The sequence below is a fragment of the Lissotriton helveticus genome, chromosome 1_2 (assembly GCF_964261635.1).
Source record: "Lissotriton helveticus chromosome 1_2, aLisHel1.1, whole genome shotgun sequence".
Taxonomy (NCBI): Eukaryota; Metazoa; Chordata; class Amphibia; order Caudata; family Salamandridae; genus Lissotriton; species Lissotriton helveticus.
Genome location: NC_136058.1, coordinates 112,562,187 through 112,578,714, shown reverse-complemented (window position 1 = coordinate 112,578,714; position 16,528 = coordinate 112,562,187). Strand labels below are relative to the sequence as shown.

The 16,528-nt window shown below is 44.5% G+C and overlaps 1 protein-coding gene across 1 annotated transcript in view; it reads right to left on the bottom strand.

Moving 5' to 3' along the window:
- Nucleotides 1–15,477, bottom strand: part of LOC144798738 (cytochrome P450 2J2-like) — a 488,232-nt gene extending 472,755 nt beyond the window's left edge. The window contains exons 1-2 of the mRNA XM_078669759.1: nucleotides 15,268–15,477; nucleotides 2,758–2,920 (exon numbers count right to left, since the gene is read on the bottom strand). Of these exons, the coding sequence (XP_078525885.1) occupies nucleotides 2,758–2,920; nucleotides 15,268–15,477 (373 nt within the window). The remainder of the gene's footprint in view (nucleotides 1–2,757; nucleotides 2,921–15,267) is intronic.
- Nucleotides 15,478–16,528: the final 1,051 nt, after the last annotated feature.

Genomic DNA, 16,528 nt, shown 5'->3' with positions numbered 1-16,528 from the left:
TTTTCTCTAGCCCCCCTCAGCCCCTCCTCAAAGCAAAAAGTTTGAAGTTGGGCCCCTCTCCAAAACTTTATCGCAAGGTTTTGGGGAGCGAGAGGGCTGATCGCAGGGGGCAGGACAATGGGATCATTTTAGGGGTGCTTTTCTTTAGCTCGTAATCCACACTAAATGTAAGACATAAAAAAGCAGGGGCATCAAACAAAAACAGAATTAACCCAAAACACTACTCCCTATAATTGATGTGCTGTGGGCAACGATGTAACGCCACCTGCTGCACTAATGGTGCCTGTATCCCTGATAAGCAGGCTACCGCCTCCTCTCCTTCTTCTTTTCACTCCATCCCCATCATACCTGAACATCACGTTAATCTTGAAACAAGCTCTGTCTCTTTCTGAAGAAAAAAATGAGATACTGCATGTTGCCCCCCTTTTTGCGGCAAAGGTGCCATCTGCCCTAAAGCTAGCAAGGAAAATTAGCGCCCGTACCCACTTTTTATAGTAAAACATTCATAATTGTGCTACAGTGGGCCCCTCGGGCCCTGCTACTGCCTTGCAAAGCAAGCTGTCACCTCTAATTTAATAACATGGGCTCCCATCTCTCATCGTCCCTCTCATCTATCTGATGCCCAAATCATATTTTCCTCTGCTTCAGCAGGATGTCTTACTCTGTCCACTCAACTGGGCTATCACTTCTGAGTCAGATGCCCAAAGTAGGCTTCTTGCTGCTTTGTGGAAAAAGAACACAAACAAAAACACGTCTAGCCCCCTCTTCCTGTTTTGCTTGGGCCCTGTTCCGTGCGCAGCAATGGCGACCTGGCCTCTAGTGCCACCAAGGAAAACACATCCCACATCCCTTTTGAGACATAGTAAGACTGCGGTCCAGTGGCCACTCACTGAGGCTAGTGGGGTGGGCTCCTGTGCTCCATAATAGAGAGAGAGGGATAGAGAATTAAAGAAGAAACATGCCTTCTCACCAGGGTGCCTGCTACCTGAAAGGAATGTAAATGTGTGTAAATTGTTTATCACCAAAAATACTGCTTTTGGAGGCAGTATAAGTTTAAACAATAGGCATCACTTGAAGCTCATTGTGACAAATATTAATTCTTTTTGAGAGGTAATATATGTATCCATTAAAAGGAGTGCGCCCTTTTAATGGACATATAATTATACAATTCACTATTTCTAACAGTACCAATCAAGATTTAATTCTGCCCACACACACACATAGATATGCAGAGTATGCATTATCGAACTGAAGGTTTTAGAAGGTAAACGGTATGTTTCTCTTTGACTAGTTCAACTTGAATTTATTTTTTATTTGAGGGTTGTGCGTATTATTTTTTATTCAGTTGCCCGAAGTGGGAAAAAACAATAAAATGCTGAACATTTTCTTCTTTTTAACCACATCTATGATCCCGTGTCCAGACTCACAACTCCCAGGGCCGGACTGGGAAACCGGCGCTGGCAAAGTGCTCGGCCGCACCCCCCCACACCCCCCCTCCCGGGTTTGGGGGTGCCACCGAGCACTTTGCTGCGGCCGATTTTGTTACAGGGCCTGCAAAAACGGCCCTGTAACAAAAACGGCCCCCAGGGGCCCAAAAACGGCCCCCACCCTTGCTGCGCACCGGGGGTTTGCCCGGTGCCTGCAACGGCCAGTCCGGGCCTGCGGACTCCGCCCCGTGCCACTCAGTAGTACAGTTCCCACACTCTTTTGATACACTTCAACTGCTGCATGTAAACAAAGACAGCCTGGAAACGCGCCTCTCACGCATCCAGACTATCTTCATTTGCAAGTAATTGCAGACTCATTTGCGCCCAGCGCTCCCCTTCCCAAACACATCCAAGGCGAGAGCCACAGTTTGAAAACGTCTATTCTAAATAGAATGATACAACAAACTGGTTTGTGACATTCAATGAGAGTATAATGAACCATTAAATATCAAGATAAAATGTAAATATAAGAATGAAAATAACCACTTTAATAAACAAGCATTTGCAATGCAATAAGTCTTGCATTTACGATAGTTTGAGCTATTGGCATTGTAAATGACAAGGCCTTTTATTTATGTGTTGTTTTTAAAACAGATAAAAAAAAGCCATTGTCATTTACAATGCCAATAGCTTCAACTCTCGCAAATGCAAGACCTATTGCATTGCAAATGCATGCCATAAAAATAAAAAAAGTGTTAGGAGAGAGCATGTCCTGCATGCAACAGCAGGCAGGACAAAGCTATTTGAGGAAATAGTACTCGGAGGCTGTAATTAACACCTACCAAGTAACAACACACGTAACAGGAGTTGTTGCCGTGGGAGGTTACAAAATGAGACCAGGCGGTACTAAGGGGGGACAACTAAACCTATTGACTAATGAACAGCCACAGCTTACAATGGACAATGACACAAGTCAATGAATAATATGGGTGAATAGTGGGCGGAGCTTCAAGTCCCTACCTAAATACAGCATGCTTCTCAGAAACAGCTGTGGGTGTTAATGATAATCTTGGCATAAATGGCAGTTAGTCTCAAAATACTTTTATTGATTCACAATGTGTTGCTTATAAGATAGTATGTTTATAAATTAAGTTTATTTAAAGGATATTAGAAATTTGCAGATATGCAGAAAATACCACAAATGTTCATTGTACCTAAACTCAGGCTTGAGATACTCTTGGTGTTGATTAAAATCAAAGTGCATTTATTAAAAGCTCCTAATATTTAAAAAATAACTGACTAATCGTTAACCAGATAAAATAAAACTTACCATATTCTTTCGATACGTTGTAGATGATAGGAACATGTGGTCGATCTGCAAAAATGTCACCTTGTTGAAAAAAGGCTTCCTTAATAGTCTGCAATCCACTCAACGTGACTAATCTTAAACTCCCCATGTCTGTACTGAAAATATCGCCATACTTTTCTGAAAGCTGAAAAATATATTAGTAAGTATGATGGTTTATGAGTAAAGATTAAGTATAATGGCTCTGCGCCATAGATGACCTGTTTACATCAAGGGTAGACATTTGCATTTTATGGGCTCGCCCTCAGTTACAGCCCATATTATAAAATGACCAATACAGTCCCTCTTGTGTTAACTCACTTTGGCATTGATTTCTGCTCCCAAAAATAGGCATGGTGGCAATGACAGTAATGTTAAATTAGATGGCGGCAATCAGGATGGTGGCCAGGCATGCTTTGGGGAGTGCACTAGACTGAGAGCTCCACAGCACTTTCTAATGACTGGGGACTGCACCACACAGGATTTACTGACGGATGAGGGATGACTGACTAAATAAGCCAGAGGTGGGACTGCTCATTAATATTTGCAGGAGCGTAGCTTGGCTAGTAAGACGGGGGGGTTGGTGACCTTCAGATGTTTCCAACAATCTTGCCGCCATATAATATTGATCATTCAATGAGAAGCAGCGCTTGATGGAGGTTTAAAGACCAGTGGAATGAGGGAGATTTGATTATGAGGGGTTACATAAAAACACAGTAGTATATCCTGTTTGAGTGAATATTTAAATATCCCAGGTGAAATGCGACAGACATCTCACCGTACCCGACTGAAAGCTTCTATACCCTACTATTTTTAAATAATGCATTTATTAGGGAGGTGATAGACCTTGCCCTTTTGACAGGTTTATCCCCAAACTTCTTGCTTTTTGCATCCTATTTTTTTTATCCTGTTTTTGTTGGCTATAGGATTCTGGGCACTTTACCACTGCTGGTCAGTGCTAAAGTACATACGCTCTCTTTATAAATTGTGACAATGATTGGCTATCCATGATTGGCATATTTGATTTACTGGTAAGTGCCTAGTAAAGTGCACGGTGTGTTCCAGAGCCTGTAAATCAAATGCTACTAGTGGGCTTGCAGCACTGGTGGAGCCAACCACATGAGTAGCCCTGTAAATGTATCTCAGATCTACTACCATAGTATCTCTGTGTGTAGTTGTAAACTGCCATGTTGTCCTGGCAAGTGCACCGACTTGCCAGGCCCAAACCTTCCCTTTCCTTCCATGTAATTCACCCCTATGGCAAAACCAGGGTACCCTCATGGGGAGGGTGCAGTGTATGTGAAAGGTAGGACATGTAATAGTGTGTGTGACATGTTCTGATAGTGAAATTCAGTGTATTTCATTTTTCACAGTTGAAAGGCTATCAGTCCCAAAGAGTTATATTTTGGGGTTGCACTGTACCATGTTTACATGCGTAACTTCACATGGGGACAAGATAGGAAAATGATGTTTGGACTCTCTGAACTCAGAATTTATCAGCGCACCATTTCGGTTATGGTGGTTTTTAAATCGTGTTTGCAAATGCCAACTTTTAGAAAGTGAACATTTTCTTACTTCACTGTTTTGTGTGCCTCTGGCTGTTTGTGTATTTGGCGTCTGAATGACAGGAGCGGAGATGTGCAGTCACTGAGGGGGGGTTGAGGTGTGCCCTGCCTGGGTGACTCAGCGCAGGGCTGAATAGACCTGGTCTGCATTTAGAGTTGTGGGAGGAGTGTTAATTACACCTGAATAGGCTGTGACTCCTTTTGCACAAAGCTGTCTCCAACCCCTGTGGTCATGCTGCACCAGTGAGTGCAGAACTGGTTTGGACTGGGTTCAGGGACCCTTGCCACAAAGAGAACAAAGACATTTTAGGGTATAAGTATTAGACCTAAAACCCCAGGACTTTAGATTACTTCCAGGAACAAGAGGACCCTGCCAAGAAGAAGAGCGAAGGCGCTGCCTTTTCTGAGTGAGGGGTGGGTTGACCTGCAGTTGCTCCGTCTGTCTGTGATGGAGTAAAAGGACTGACTCTTTTTGCCCTGCTGTTGTATCCTGCTTGGGATGGACTCTCCAATGATTTGTGTGTGCTGGCCTCTTGTTGGAAGTCTTAGGGATACAAAAGACTTTAGGAAGAATCTTTGATGGGTATCAAAGGAACCTGCTTAGAAGGGCTGGGAACTGTTTGAGGAACACTGCCCCAAGGTGTGTGGGGTAGGACGGCCTGCAGTTATTGCTTATGTCTAGAGTAGGAAAAAGGACTGGACTGTTCTTTCACCAAGTGGCAGAACAGCGTGTGGTGAGCACTGTATTGTCCAGCTTAAAAGAAAACTAGCGCCAGGAAAGGTGTGCTTCTTTGAAACTTCCTGGCAAACACCTGGCTGGATCCTGCATGGCAGGAGACCCGCCTCCGTTGTCCCTGGCAACCACGCAGGAGCACCGAGGGAGCTGTGAGCATCGGAGGCATCCAGCCGGCTGCCTTAGTGACCACGACATGCTGGGGACATGTACCCCAGCCGAATGGGGCCGGACCGCTGCGTGACTCGCGGGCATCATTGGACGAGCCACGGCTCCTCCCCCGACGACATGTGCCCACTAGCGAGGCCTACGGACCTAACAGGACAGAACTCTGCATTTCACGCCGCAATTCAGGGGGCCCGGGAAAAGTCCCGCTTGGCGCCTTCTGCTCCAGCACAGTTGCGGCCACCGAAGTACGTGGGCTAGTGGCCAGACAGCCTTCAGCCACAGCAGAGCACAGGAGCGGGATTGGTGTCACTACAACGCATGCTTTTACATCGCATGCCTTTACAACGCGGTTTTTACATCGCATACCATTACAACGCATAATGCTTTTAGGCGCTGGAGAGTGAATTATTTAATTTACTATTCCAACTCCAGTCCCCGTGGATAGCAGGGAAGGTGTTGGATAGTATATTAAATACATTCCCTATCCTAGAGCGCCCCCCAGCGCATTGCGTTGTAATGGTTTGCGTTGTAATGGTTGCGATGTAATGGTAGTGCGTTGTAAAAAATTCGTTGTAAGTGATGTTCCCCCAGGAGCGCTGTGTTCGGGGCACGGCACGGTGCAGGGTTCCAGTCAGGACCAGGCGCATTCATGCCTTCACCTGCCCTGTACCCAGGTAGTTATGGGGTATATTACACGGTATGCCTCTGACAATTGCCTAGCAGGCAAACCACTGATGATTAGCACCTGCAGCCTCTCCGTAATTACTGTAATGAATGTTCCATTTTGCCCATGATACTTGCCTGGTTGGCAGAGTCAATTGTGATTTATGCCAGTGTGGGCTACATTTTGACATATACTGCCAAGTGCTTTATGACCTATGTAATGTAGTGACAATGGCCTGGTGGGCAAAGTGATTTGTGGCACCTTGTGGTTTATATGCATTATTACAACAATAGCCTAGTGGCACACGTGATTTGTGTAATTGTGGTCTAAATGTGTTTTGACTTACTACCTCGTGATTTATGACCTTATGTGCACCTTTATGGCAAGCGCCTAGTGGCTCAGCGATTTCGGTTCTGTGGTCTAAATATGTTTTACATGCTATGCAGTGATTTAGGGTCTAATGTGTTTTTATATATATGCAATATAAAGGATATATTTTTTATAAAACCTTGTGTGCAGTCTCTTTTGTGATGTGCCTAGTGCGTCACTAGTGTGCGTGTGTTGCACAAATGCTTTACACATTGCCTCTGGGATAAGCCTGACTGCTCTGCCAGGCTACCAAGGGGTTGAGCAGGGGTTATCTTGGATGAGTAACTCCCTTACCCTGACTAGAGTGGTGGGTTCTGCTTGGCTTACGTGTATTCCCTGGCCAAACAGAATCCCCATTTGTAACAGGGGGTGTAACACCCCAAACAGCCCCCCTGAGGCTATGCCCCTGACTGATTAGGTGTGGTTGCATAACAGACTGATAAAGGGCTGCACAGCTTTGGATACAGTTAATTGCGCCTCACTGTGTGTGGGTTTTGGTAAAATGTACCTCTGATAAAAATACATTTAGCTGCAGTTCCATTTAGCATGCAAGAGACTCCATATTTAAACCTTGTATTTGTGGCAACAAAAAATGTTTAGGAAACCTAGATCTGGAGATACAGGGTAGGTTCCATCCCTTTGCATCCTTAGTGGGAAGCCTTTAGGGCCTCCATCATCACTAATTTACATTTGGGGATAGCAGCAACAACCCCATTAAAACAACACATGCTTGCTCAAGCCTAAAGCACACACCTAAGTGGATATTGAACCTTGGCACCTTTTACCAGTGGTTAGCCTAAGGACATGGCCAGTTCTATGATATTTGGGGCCCCGGGCGAAGGGGAATTCGCGAGGCCCCTCTAATTTACATAAGTGACACCTTCAGGGCTCCAGAAGCTGCTTTGTGGAGACTCATCTTATGCCACAGCTCCTCCTCTCAGCCTCCTACAAGTACCTTTTTTTACAGCTCATATCGGGGAGAATTATGTGAGAATTGCTTGTGGGCTGAATGTTAAAACTGTGGGGACGCTAAAGTGTTGACAATTGCCGCCCGCAGTGTTTCTGAACGGCAGCCTGGCAGGAGGCCTAATTGCAGGACAAACCTGCAAAATGTGTTTAGTTGAGGAAGTGTCCCCCTCCCCTAGGCCTTTCCACAGCATCCCTGAGAGGCCCAGGGAGCCCCCCCCCCCCCTCCCATGGGCCCAAGTGTTACGAGGCACCTTTCTTTCAATTGGATCGGCAGGGGTACATAAGAACCGGTGGTGTGTTACACTTGTGCGGGCCCCATGCTGGTAGGCTGTGTGCGAGGCACTGGGCAACTGCCCACACTGCTTATGCCTTGCGCCGGCCCTGCCTAAGGAAGGCTAGTGTTGTGTCCCTTTAATACTTTTCTCGTGCAGGAGCACGAGTCATGCTTAGTTGTAGAAAGTTATGCTCGTGCCTTACATGAGCTTTGTGTTATGAATTGTTTATCTTTAACTGTGCATTCTAGCTCCTTCCGTTTTTCCCTCAGCCGGTAACTCTTGTGATGTTGATTGTTCTCAGAGTATTACTGGTGATTTTGATCATCCTACTGAAGTATCTGTTGCTGGTGTTGGTTCAGAGATTTCTGATAATGTAGATGTTGAAAATACTGCCAATGGTGTCTCTGAGAATAATGCTGTGGTTAGTGACTGCATAGTACGTACTCGTACAAAACCTAAGTGGCTAAAGGATTTTATTTGTGATAATGTTTAATCTTTATTTTTTTATGGAATGTATTTTGGTTTTTTTTATTTTAAGGAGGAAGATGTGTTGTGTCCCTTTAATACTTTTCTCGTGCAGCAGCACGAGTCATGCTTAGTTGTAGAAAGTTATGCTCGTGCCTTACATGAGCTTTGTGTTATGAATTGTTTATCTTTAACTGTGCATTCTAGCTCCTTCCGTTTTTCCCTCAGCCGGTTGGACAGTTCGCTGCGTTCTTTCTGAGGGAAGGACTGGAAGGGAGCTGCTCCTGTGATTGATGTTCACATTATTAAATACTTCAACTTTACGTGAATTGTGGAGTCTGATTTACCAGCTAGCTGCCATAATAAACCTGTAAAGAACAACTACAAAACGGTAGAGAGACTGAACTTCTGCGATCCTCACCAATATACCCAAGGAAGGCTAGCTGCCAACACGAACCTGTAAAGAACAACTACAAAATTATGAAGTGCCTGAACGTCTGCAATCCTCACCAATATACCTAAGGAAGGCTAGCTGCCAACACGAACCTGTAAAGAACAACTACAAAATTATGAAGTGCCTGAACGTCTGCAATCCTCACCAATATACCTAAGGAAGGCTAGCTGCCAACACGAACCTGTAAAGAACAACTACAAAATTATGAAGTGCCTGAACGTCTGCAATCCTCACCAATATACCTAAGGAAGGCTAGCTGCCAACACGAACCTGTAAAGAACAACTACAAAATTATGAAGTGCCTGAACGTCTGCAATCCTCACCAATATACCTAAGGAAGGCTAGCTTCCATAAGAAACCTGTAAAGAAAAACTACAAAACGGTACGGTGAATAAAATTCTGCAATCCTCACCAATATTATCACCACTAAGAGTTGCTTTTCAAGATCTATTACAGCAAATTAGATTATTTTGATCATGATGACAATAGATGCACTTTATTTACAGCGCAAGTGAGACTGAAAGTATCAGTTTGGATGTGCAAACATCTCCGTAAACTTCCAACTGTGATGTTTTAATTTGGATATACCTGTACTTCTCCCAGTACTTTTTTCACGTCATACTCTGATAGTAGTGGATTCTGAAAATGCGCTCAAATCTTGCAGAAACACTCAATGACCCATTTACACCCACAGTAATGACACAAGTGCAAATATCACTCTCAACTAAAATACCCACCAACCTAGGGCCCTTCATATTGGCATAAGGAACCCAACTATACCACTATAGAAGAGATGCTGTGAGCTACGAATAATGACATTATTAATAGACAATGTGATAGCCAGAGTTATTTCTGCATGTGCTGATTTCTGCAGCACACATAGAAAGAGTAAAACACCTCTCATGATTGTTTTAGTGCAGGAAGGTGTCCCTCCTGCCTAAAAACAATCTTTCCAAGAACACAGACACCCGTGCACCATGGTTCAAGGGGAGCCTGCATTGGCTCATGGCAGCTAATTGTGCCAGCGCTGGCCAGAGGCGCAACTAGAGTGAAATTTCGGGGTGGGGGGGGCTAATTCTTCTAGCAATAGGCAGAGTGAGGATGCCAGGGCTCTAAGAAGGGGTGAAAGAACAACAAAGACTCATTAACAAGTAAATGGTCTTTAAAAGACCTGTGAAGTACTTGGGTGCAACTTTGTGTGTGCCCGGGTAGCTGTCTCAGCGCGGGCTGACACACGACAAGGGGGGGAGCTGCAGCCCTTTGAGCGCTATGGCCGTTGCGCGTCTGGCTCTGGCTGAAGCTTATCTTGTGAATACAGTGCATTCCTGCCGTTTCAAATTGGCAGAAATAGCCAAGGCTGTAGATGAGGCTCTCGGCATTGCTGACCTTTTGAGGACAGTAGGTGGGCAGAGAAGGAAAAGGACTACGTGTTTTCTTTCTTGCCAGAGAAGACAAGGACAGGGATGTATGACGGTACGACGCGTACCGTCACAACGCGTGCTTTAACAACGCGTCCCTTACAACGCAAGTCGTTACCACGACTTGCGTTGGGGGCGCGGATTGAGAATATTATAATTTACTATTCTAACACCAGTCCCCGTGGACACTAGGGAAGGTGTTGGAATAGTATATATACTATTCCTAATCCTCTAGCGCCCTCCAGCGCAAGTTGTGGTTACGACTTGCGTTGTAATGGACGCGTTGTTAAAGCCTTGTGGAGTAAAATCCGCGTGGTAAAGGATGTTTCCCCAAAGACAGTGTCCACTTCTGCTCTGCTGCTGGCAGCTGCCCCCTCCTCTCCTGTTTCCTCTTATTCCCTCTTTGTCAAGCTGCTCCTCACTTACTGAAAACCATGACTTCAAGAAACGGTTCTCACCCTCTCTTTCCTCCTTTCGTTTACTTGTTTCCTGGTGAAATACATCCAAAAAAGAAAAATACTTTTGCTTGAAATGTCATCTTTTTCTGACATTTTTCTATCCAAAGTGTAGCCTCGTAAATAAAAGGTTCAAATATGAAGAAAAAAAATACTAAATAAAGCAAGACATAGTCTTTGCAATGTGGTCAGAATGATTTAAGTCGCATGCAAACACTTTAATGTCAGTATACAGACAGTGAAGCGCTACTTCTGTTTTATCTTTTCTTTGAACCGCATCGTTTTCCTAGGGTCTGGAAGTGCATCAATCTTGGAGGTACTGCAGTGCCTGACTGATGGGTCGATTGGAAAACAAAATGTGTACCGCAGTTCTATGTTCACAGACGTGATCTTTTTTACCACACTGCTTAGGTTTTGTAAGAGTATAAGCACTGGACCTTGAAATGGGTCTCTGTAGTCATGCCCCTAACTTTTCAGGCAAGAGCACTCACGAATTCCTGAATAGTGAGTGTAAAAGCATTAAAGTAACCATGTTGTTCCTGCTTTCATTTCACATGCTAAACTTAATCTTGCATTCCCTATCAGAGTTTACTTTATTCAGGATGTAACGATTTTTTAGGCAGTTTATTGCTCGTCTAGTGCGTAATTTAAATTGAGTCGCATCTAGGTGTTTATAACGGGGCACAATTGGGTTGTAGCTGAAGGTAGGGGAGAGGATGTGGCACTATGGCCAGAGCTGCCGAATTTGGAACCGGGAACCAGGTTCAGCCTTCTTGACCAGTCCCTCAGACACTCTCCTGAGGGAGCACCTTCCCATGATAGACCTTAGAAGGCCCTGCAAGATATTTGAAGCCCTAGTGTCTTAGCACCAGCAGGTGGACCCTATCAGTAGCAAGTGTGTGTTAACCTTCAAGGCTTGCCCACCACAATGCATACTGAAGATCACCACCAGTTGTGTGGGCAGGCCTATGAAGCAGCACACCCTTGAGCAACAGTGACTCTGTCACGGAGGTCACAGGACCCTTGAGAAGTGCTGGCTCTAGGGCGCTGCGACCGGTGTGACTGCACCAGGCGCTGACTTTGGGTGGTAAGTATATTATGGTTTTTAAAGTGCTTGCTGCCCCCCTCTTGGCCTCCAGCAATTTTCGGCAACAATAAAAATGTTATGTTAATGTTAATGTTAGTTGGGATTTGTTAAGCGCTCGTACGCCCGGAGGCTTCATGGCGCTGTAGAAGGAGCCAAACAAGACAGTCGAAGGATAAGCAGTGCTATCAGTAGTAAGCTTGAGAAAACAACCAGGTCTTCAGAGATTGCCTAAAGCTGAGGATGTTATCATTCTGCTTTATATGGAGAGGAAGAGAATTCCAGAGTACAGCAGCTTGATGGTCGAAGCAGCTGCCTCCGAGGCGTTTCCTTTTGAATGGAGGAACAGTCAAAAGTGATTTGTAGGTGGATCGAAGGTAACGGGAGGGGCAATATTTTTTGAAAAGATCTCTGATGAAAGAAGGGCCAGAGTCGTTCAGAGAACGGAACAGAATACACCCAGCCTTAAAGGCCACACGTTGCTCAACTGGCAACCAGTGTAGTTGCTTAAGGCCAGGTCTGATGGATTGCCTCCTGGATATATTCAGCAGTAGCCTGGCAGCTTGGTTCTGAACAAGCTGGAGGCGTTTAAGCTCACCAATTTGGAGGCCGAGGTAAAGACTGTTAGAGAAATCCAGCCTGGACAGAACCAAGGAGAGGACAATCTGTGTAAGGGCTACTGAAGAGAAAAAGCGAGCAATTTTTCTTATTTTCTTCAGTTGAAAAATGCTGGAAGATACCACCGCTCCAACCTGTCTTTTTAGCGAGAGATCCTCGCTGATAAAAATGCCTAGGCTTTTAACCACGGAAGATTTAGTGGGGGGGGCTCCCATGTTAGTGGGCCAGAAGTTAGGGTTCCAGCTTAGTGGGCTCTGTCCGGGCAGGACCAGCTCGGTCTTGCCCGGGTTGAGCTTCAGATGATTGCAGCTCATCCAACTCAATATGTGGGACATAGTTCTTTGGAATACGTCCACTGAGTCAATGTTGTTAAGAGGGAAGATGAGCTGCAAATCATCCGCATAATTGAAGATGGTTACATTAGCATGACGCAAGGAGTGCAAAAGAGGGCGTAAATAAACATTAAAAAGAAGGGGAGATAACGAGGAACCTTGTGGTACCCCGCAGGTGGTAGGTATAATGGGAGCGGAGAAGGAGCCGAGTCTGACCGATTGTGTGCGGTCCGAGATGAAAGAGCGGATCCAGCTCAATGCGGGGCCCCTGAGACCTGCCTGCTCGACACGGTCAACCAAGATGGTGTGGTCGACCGTGTCGAACGCAGCAGAGAGGTCCAGTAGCACAAGCGCCTGATGGATTCCTGCATCTGCATTCCGCCTCAGAGTGTTTAACACCGAGAGGATGACCGCCTCGGTGGAATGGCAAGGGCGGAACCCTGCTTGATTCGGTGCCAGGTATTCAGACTTTTCCAAGAAGCTGGAGATAGTTTCGCACACATGTGACTCCAGCAGCTTGGCACAGTATGGCAACAGCGATATAGGTCTGTAATTGATGGGATCTAGCGGGTTGGCTCCTGCCTTTTTTATGAGGGGAACGAGAAGAGCTTTTTTCAATTTGCGTGGAACTTTGCCCTGTACAAGTGACCCATTCAGTAAAGAAAGTAAGCACTCAGGGAGATTGGTGCCCACCTCTTTCAAGATGTGAGGGGGGCAAATATCATCTATCAAATATCATAACTTTGTTGATTAATGTTCTTCCTTGAGAGATATCGGAGTTTTGTCTAGTGGGAGTTTTTATTCATGGAAAGGTTGTACAGAGGGTTAATGTGACTGCTGCAAAGAACATGTACCATGCATATCATAAAGTGCACATAATGTAAATAGGTCAGTGGGTTACTGCTTTTGTCAGAGAGAGGTTTGGTTATTTGAAGTATATAAGTTAAAATCCTAACATGGAACAGTGAGCTATTATATTAAACTATACCATCCAATAGTATGGTGTTATGTGACTTCTACACCTTGTAGTCCTTTGTCTTATATAACATTTCCTATACAGTGATTTACACATGTATAATTGATTGTCTCTGTGTAGTGCTACCGCAGGGTCCAGCTCAGCTAGCGCTATATGGACCCTAATTTGTATTTGATTGGACCTCATTTCAGTAATTTCCATCCTTCAAGGCCTTACAATTGTTTCAATGTATATATTAATGTGTGCTCCTCTGCAGACTTTTACTTCCCTTGTTTTATAATTGTATGTAATCTTGAACCTATGATTATTGCTGTGCTCTTGATTATGTAAAGCGCTCTGATACTTCATGGTCCAGCTAGCACTTTATAAAACCTTAAATAAATAAATAGTGTGTGTGATGTAAAGTGCTCTGACATCCTACACTGGTATGAGTGGCACTGTAAATCAAATTAAATGCATCTGAGAGAGAGCTTGGATAAGGAGTTTTGAGGGGCACTGTTAAAGGGTGGTAGTGAGGGAATCCGTGGCGGAGGTGGTCATTGGAGGGCACCAACAAACACTGTTGCACAGGGTGCCACCAGTGCTAATGCCGGGCCTGCCCATGAGGCCAGTCCGCCTCACCCATTGGTACCTCCATTGGCCTTGTTTCATCAGTAGTAGCTGAAACTCACCAGTGATCAGCAATGCAGGATTTGCATGCATACCAAACTAAGTTGGCAAATTTCACAGGGTCTCTGCTTCATGCACAATCACTTTTAACATGTGCTGCCTGCTTTGGGACCACTGGAATTATGCAGCAAAGGAGGACAAAATTATGCCACAGTGTTGACTAAATTATGCAGCAAAACATATGCTGCACCGTAATGCAGTATATTTTCTGACACTTTATTATTTTACATTTTTACACATGCTAACAGTCTCCGGAAAGATGTTGCCTTATTAGTACTAGTGTAACATACAGATGCAGCAGTGATAAAGGTGATCAGTCAACCTTTGCAAAGGGCTGCCCACCTCGAAGCAACACAAGTCAAATTTTTAGTAACATTGATCCGTTTGAGCAATAAACAATGTATTAGTTAAAATTGTCAGATTATGTGGCAAATGTTGTATTATGTGGCAAATATGATAGATCCATGATTATATATAAAATATTTGCAAACCTAGATATGTTGCCATTCATGTTTGAACTGCTCTGGTGGAAAAAGGGAGAAGTGCTGATGACAGAAACTGCATGGTTCAGAGACAAATGGCTTGTGATTCCACTTTTAAGCGTATTTAGGACATTCTGTGATTGGAAACATATCCTACTTTGTGAATGTATTTTAATGTCAATAACGTACATTAACTCACATTAAACCTTAAATAATTATGTGTATCCATTGATTGAATTAAATAACATAATAAGCTGTAACTGGTCAGTGAAATGCTAAACAAATACTAAACATTGGGATGTTTTGCGCATTCTGACCACTCCTTTGACTCTGCCCACTGTTCAAAATGCTCAGTTTATTCCCACCCTCTGAATCTCCACCCACAGTTCCCCTACTATTTTTTTCCCACGTCGACCACCGTACCTATCCTTGTTTAACCACTACTGCCAGGGGGGGAAGGTCGTGCTGCTCCATGAGCGAGGAAAGCTTCCAATGCTGCTGCCATGTGTGTGTAAATTAAGTGCATGTATGACGCTGGGCACTGCTGCTACCGAGCTACACCTGTGAGATGGGTAGTATGGATCGAAGCTGGCGCTGCTGCTCTGTGCGAACTCTGCTCTGCGAGAGAGCGCCTCGCGCTGCACTTCTATGGACCATATAGAACGTACGTAAACTTGTATTGACATCGCCCGGCCCACTTGTAACTGAAACGTCATAAAATAAACACTTTCTAATTCTGTATACAAAAGACAAATCGACGGGTCTCTCACAGTTCGTTAAATTGTTTCTTTAATCCTACCTTGTTTATTGAGACATGTAGCTGAGCCAAGTCCAGGGATGGCAAACATCCAATAATGGGCCAGGAGAAGGGTCCAGGGGGGAAATTCTTCGGCGCCCTCCTTTTTACATAATCGCCAACCAAGAAGAAGATTGCTAAAAACAGCAGGACGTTTGAGACCGTCAACTGCTGCAGAAGGAAAGTTCCCGAGGACATCACCGACAGCTGCATTGCAAACAACAAGGGAAGGGTTTGTCCGTCCAAGTTACAATCGCTGACGATATAAAAGACCGGAGAGTACGAGGGCGCCGCCTCCTCATGGACTTACGTGACACTGGCTTCAGCGAGTTTAACGCTTTGCAACCCATCACTTGTAACTTGCTGAAAAACATCTCTAGCTTTCTGTGTCCCAACATTGTCAAACAAGCATTTTACAATGCGATAAATAAGTCTCGCATTTACGCGAGTTTGACCTATTGACATTGTAAATGACAATGTCTTTTCTTTTTGTTTTCGTTTTTAAAACATAAATAAAAGGCATTGTCATTGCCCACGCGATTATAATGGATGCGGAGCTTTGACAAGGACATACTCGTTAATTTAGGTACACCCACAGAGGGAAGGCAGGAATACTCTCCCGTGCTAATGGTGCGAGAGTTTGATCTTACATCTTAACCAGCCACATTTCTGTGTTAGAGATACGGCACACAGATATACTCCTCTATATATTTGGACCCACAACAATTGCACAAACCTTAGCAGAACCTGAAGTTCTTTTTACAGAAAAACTGCACAAACGTCTGTCGTATCTGCCAATATTCATAAGAGACTCTGGATATATAGGGACACTTTTGTGGTGCCACAGGCATCGCCAGTGGACTTTGGCCACAGCAAAATAAGTATTATTGCCTCGAGCTCAACTTACAATTTAGCATCCTCATCGTGTTTGGACTTGGCTAGCTTAAGAGTCACCTTGTACCCCCTCTCTAAAGCTTGTGTGGAAACCTATGCCATTTGGGAAAGGTCCTAAAGGAGGTGGTTCATATCGTGTTTCAACTCACCAAAACGCGCGTCGACCTCATCTGCCCAGACCTTGTTGTTTATGGTCACCTAAAAGTAGTTGTAGAGACGTTCTACATCTGCCTCTTCTCTTAACACCCTGATGTGTATATGGGTTCCGAATGACTGTGAACGCTTGTCGCTGAATGAATGAAGTGTGGTTGTTAATGATATAATGTTGTTTATGGTGTAGGGGTTTCATACTTTTGTAAGTATTTATATA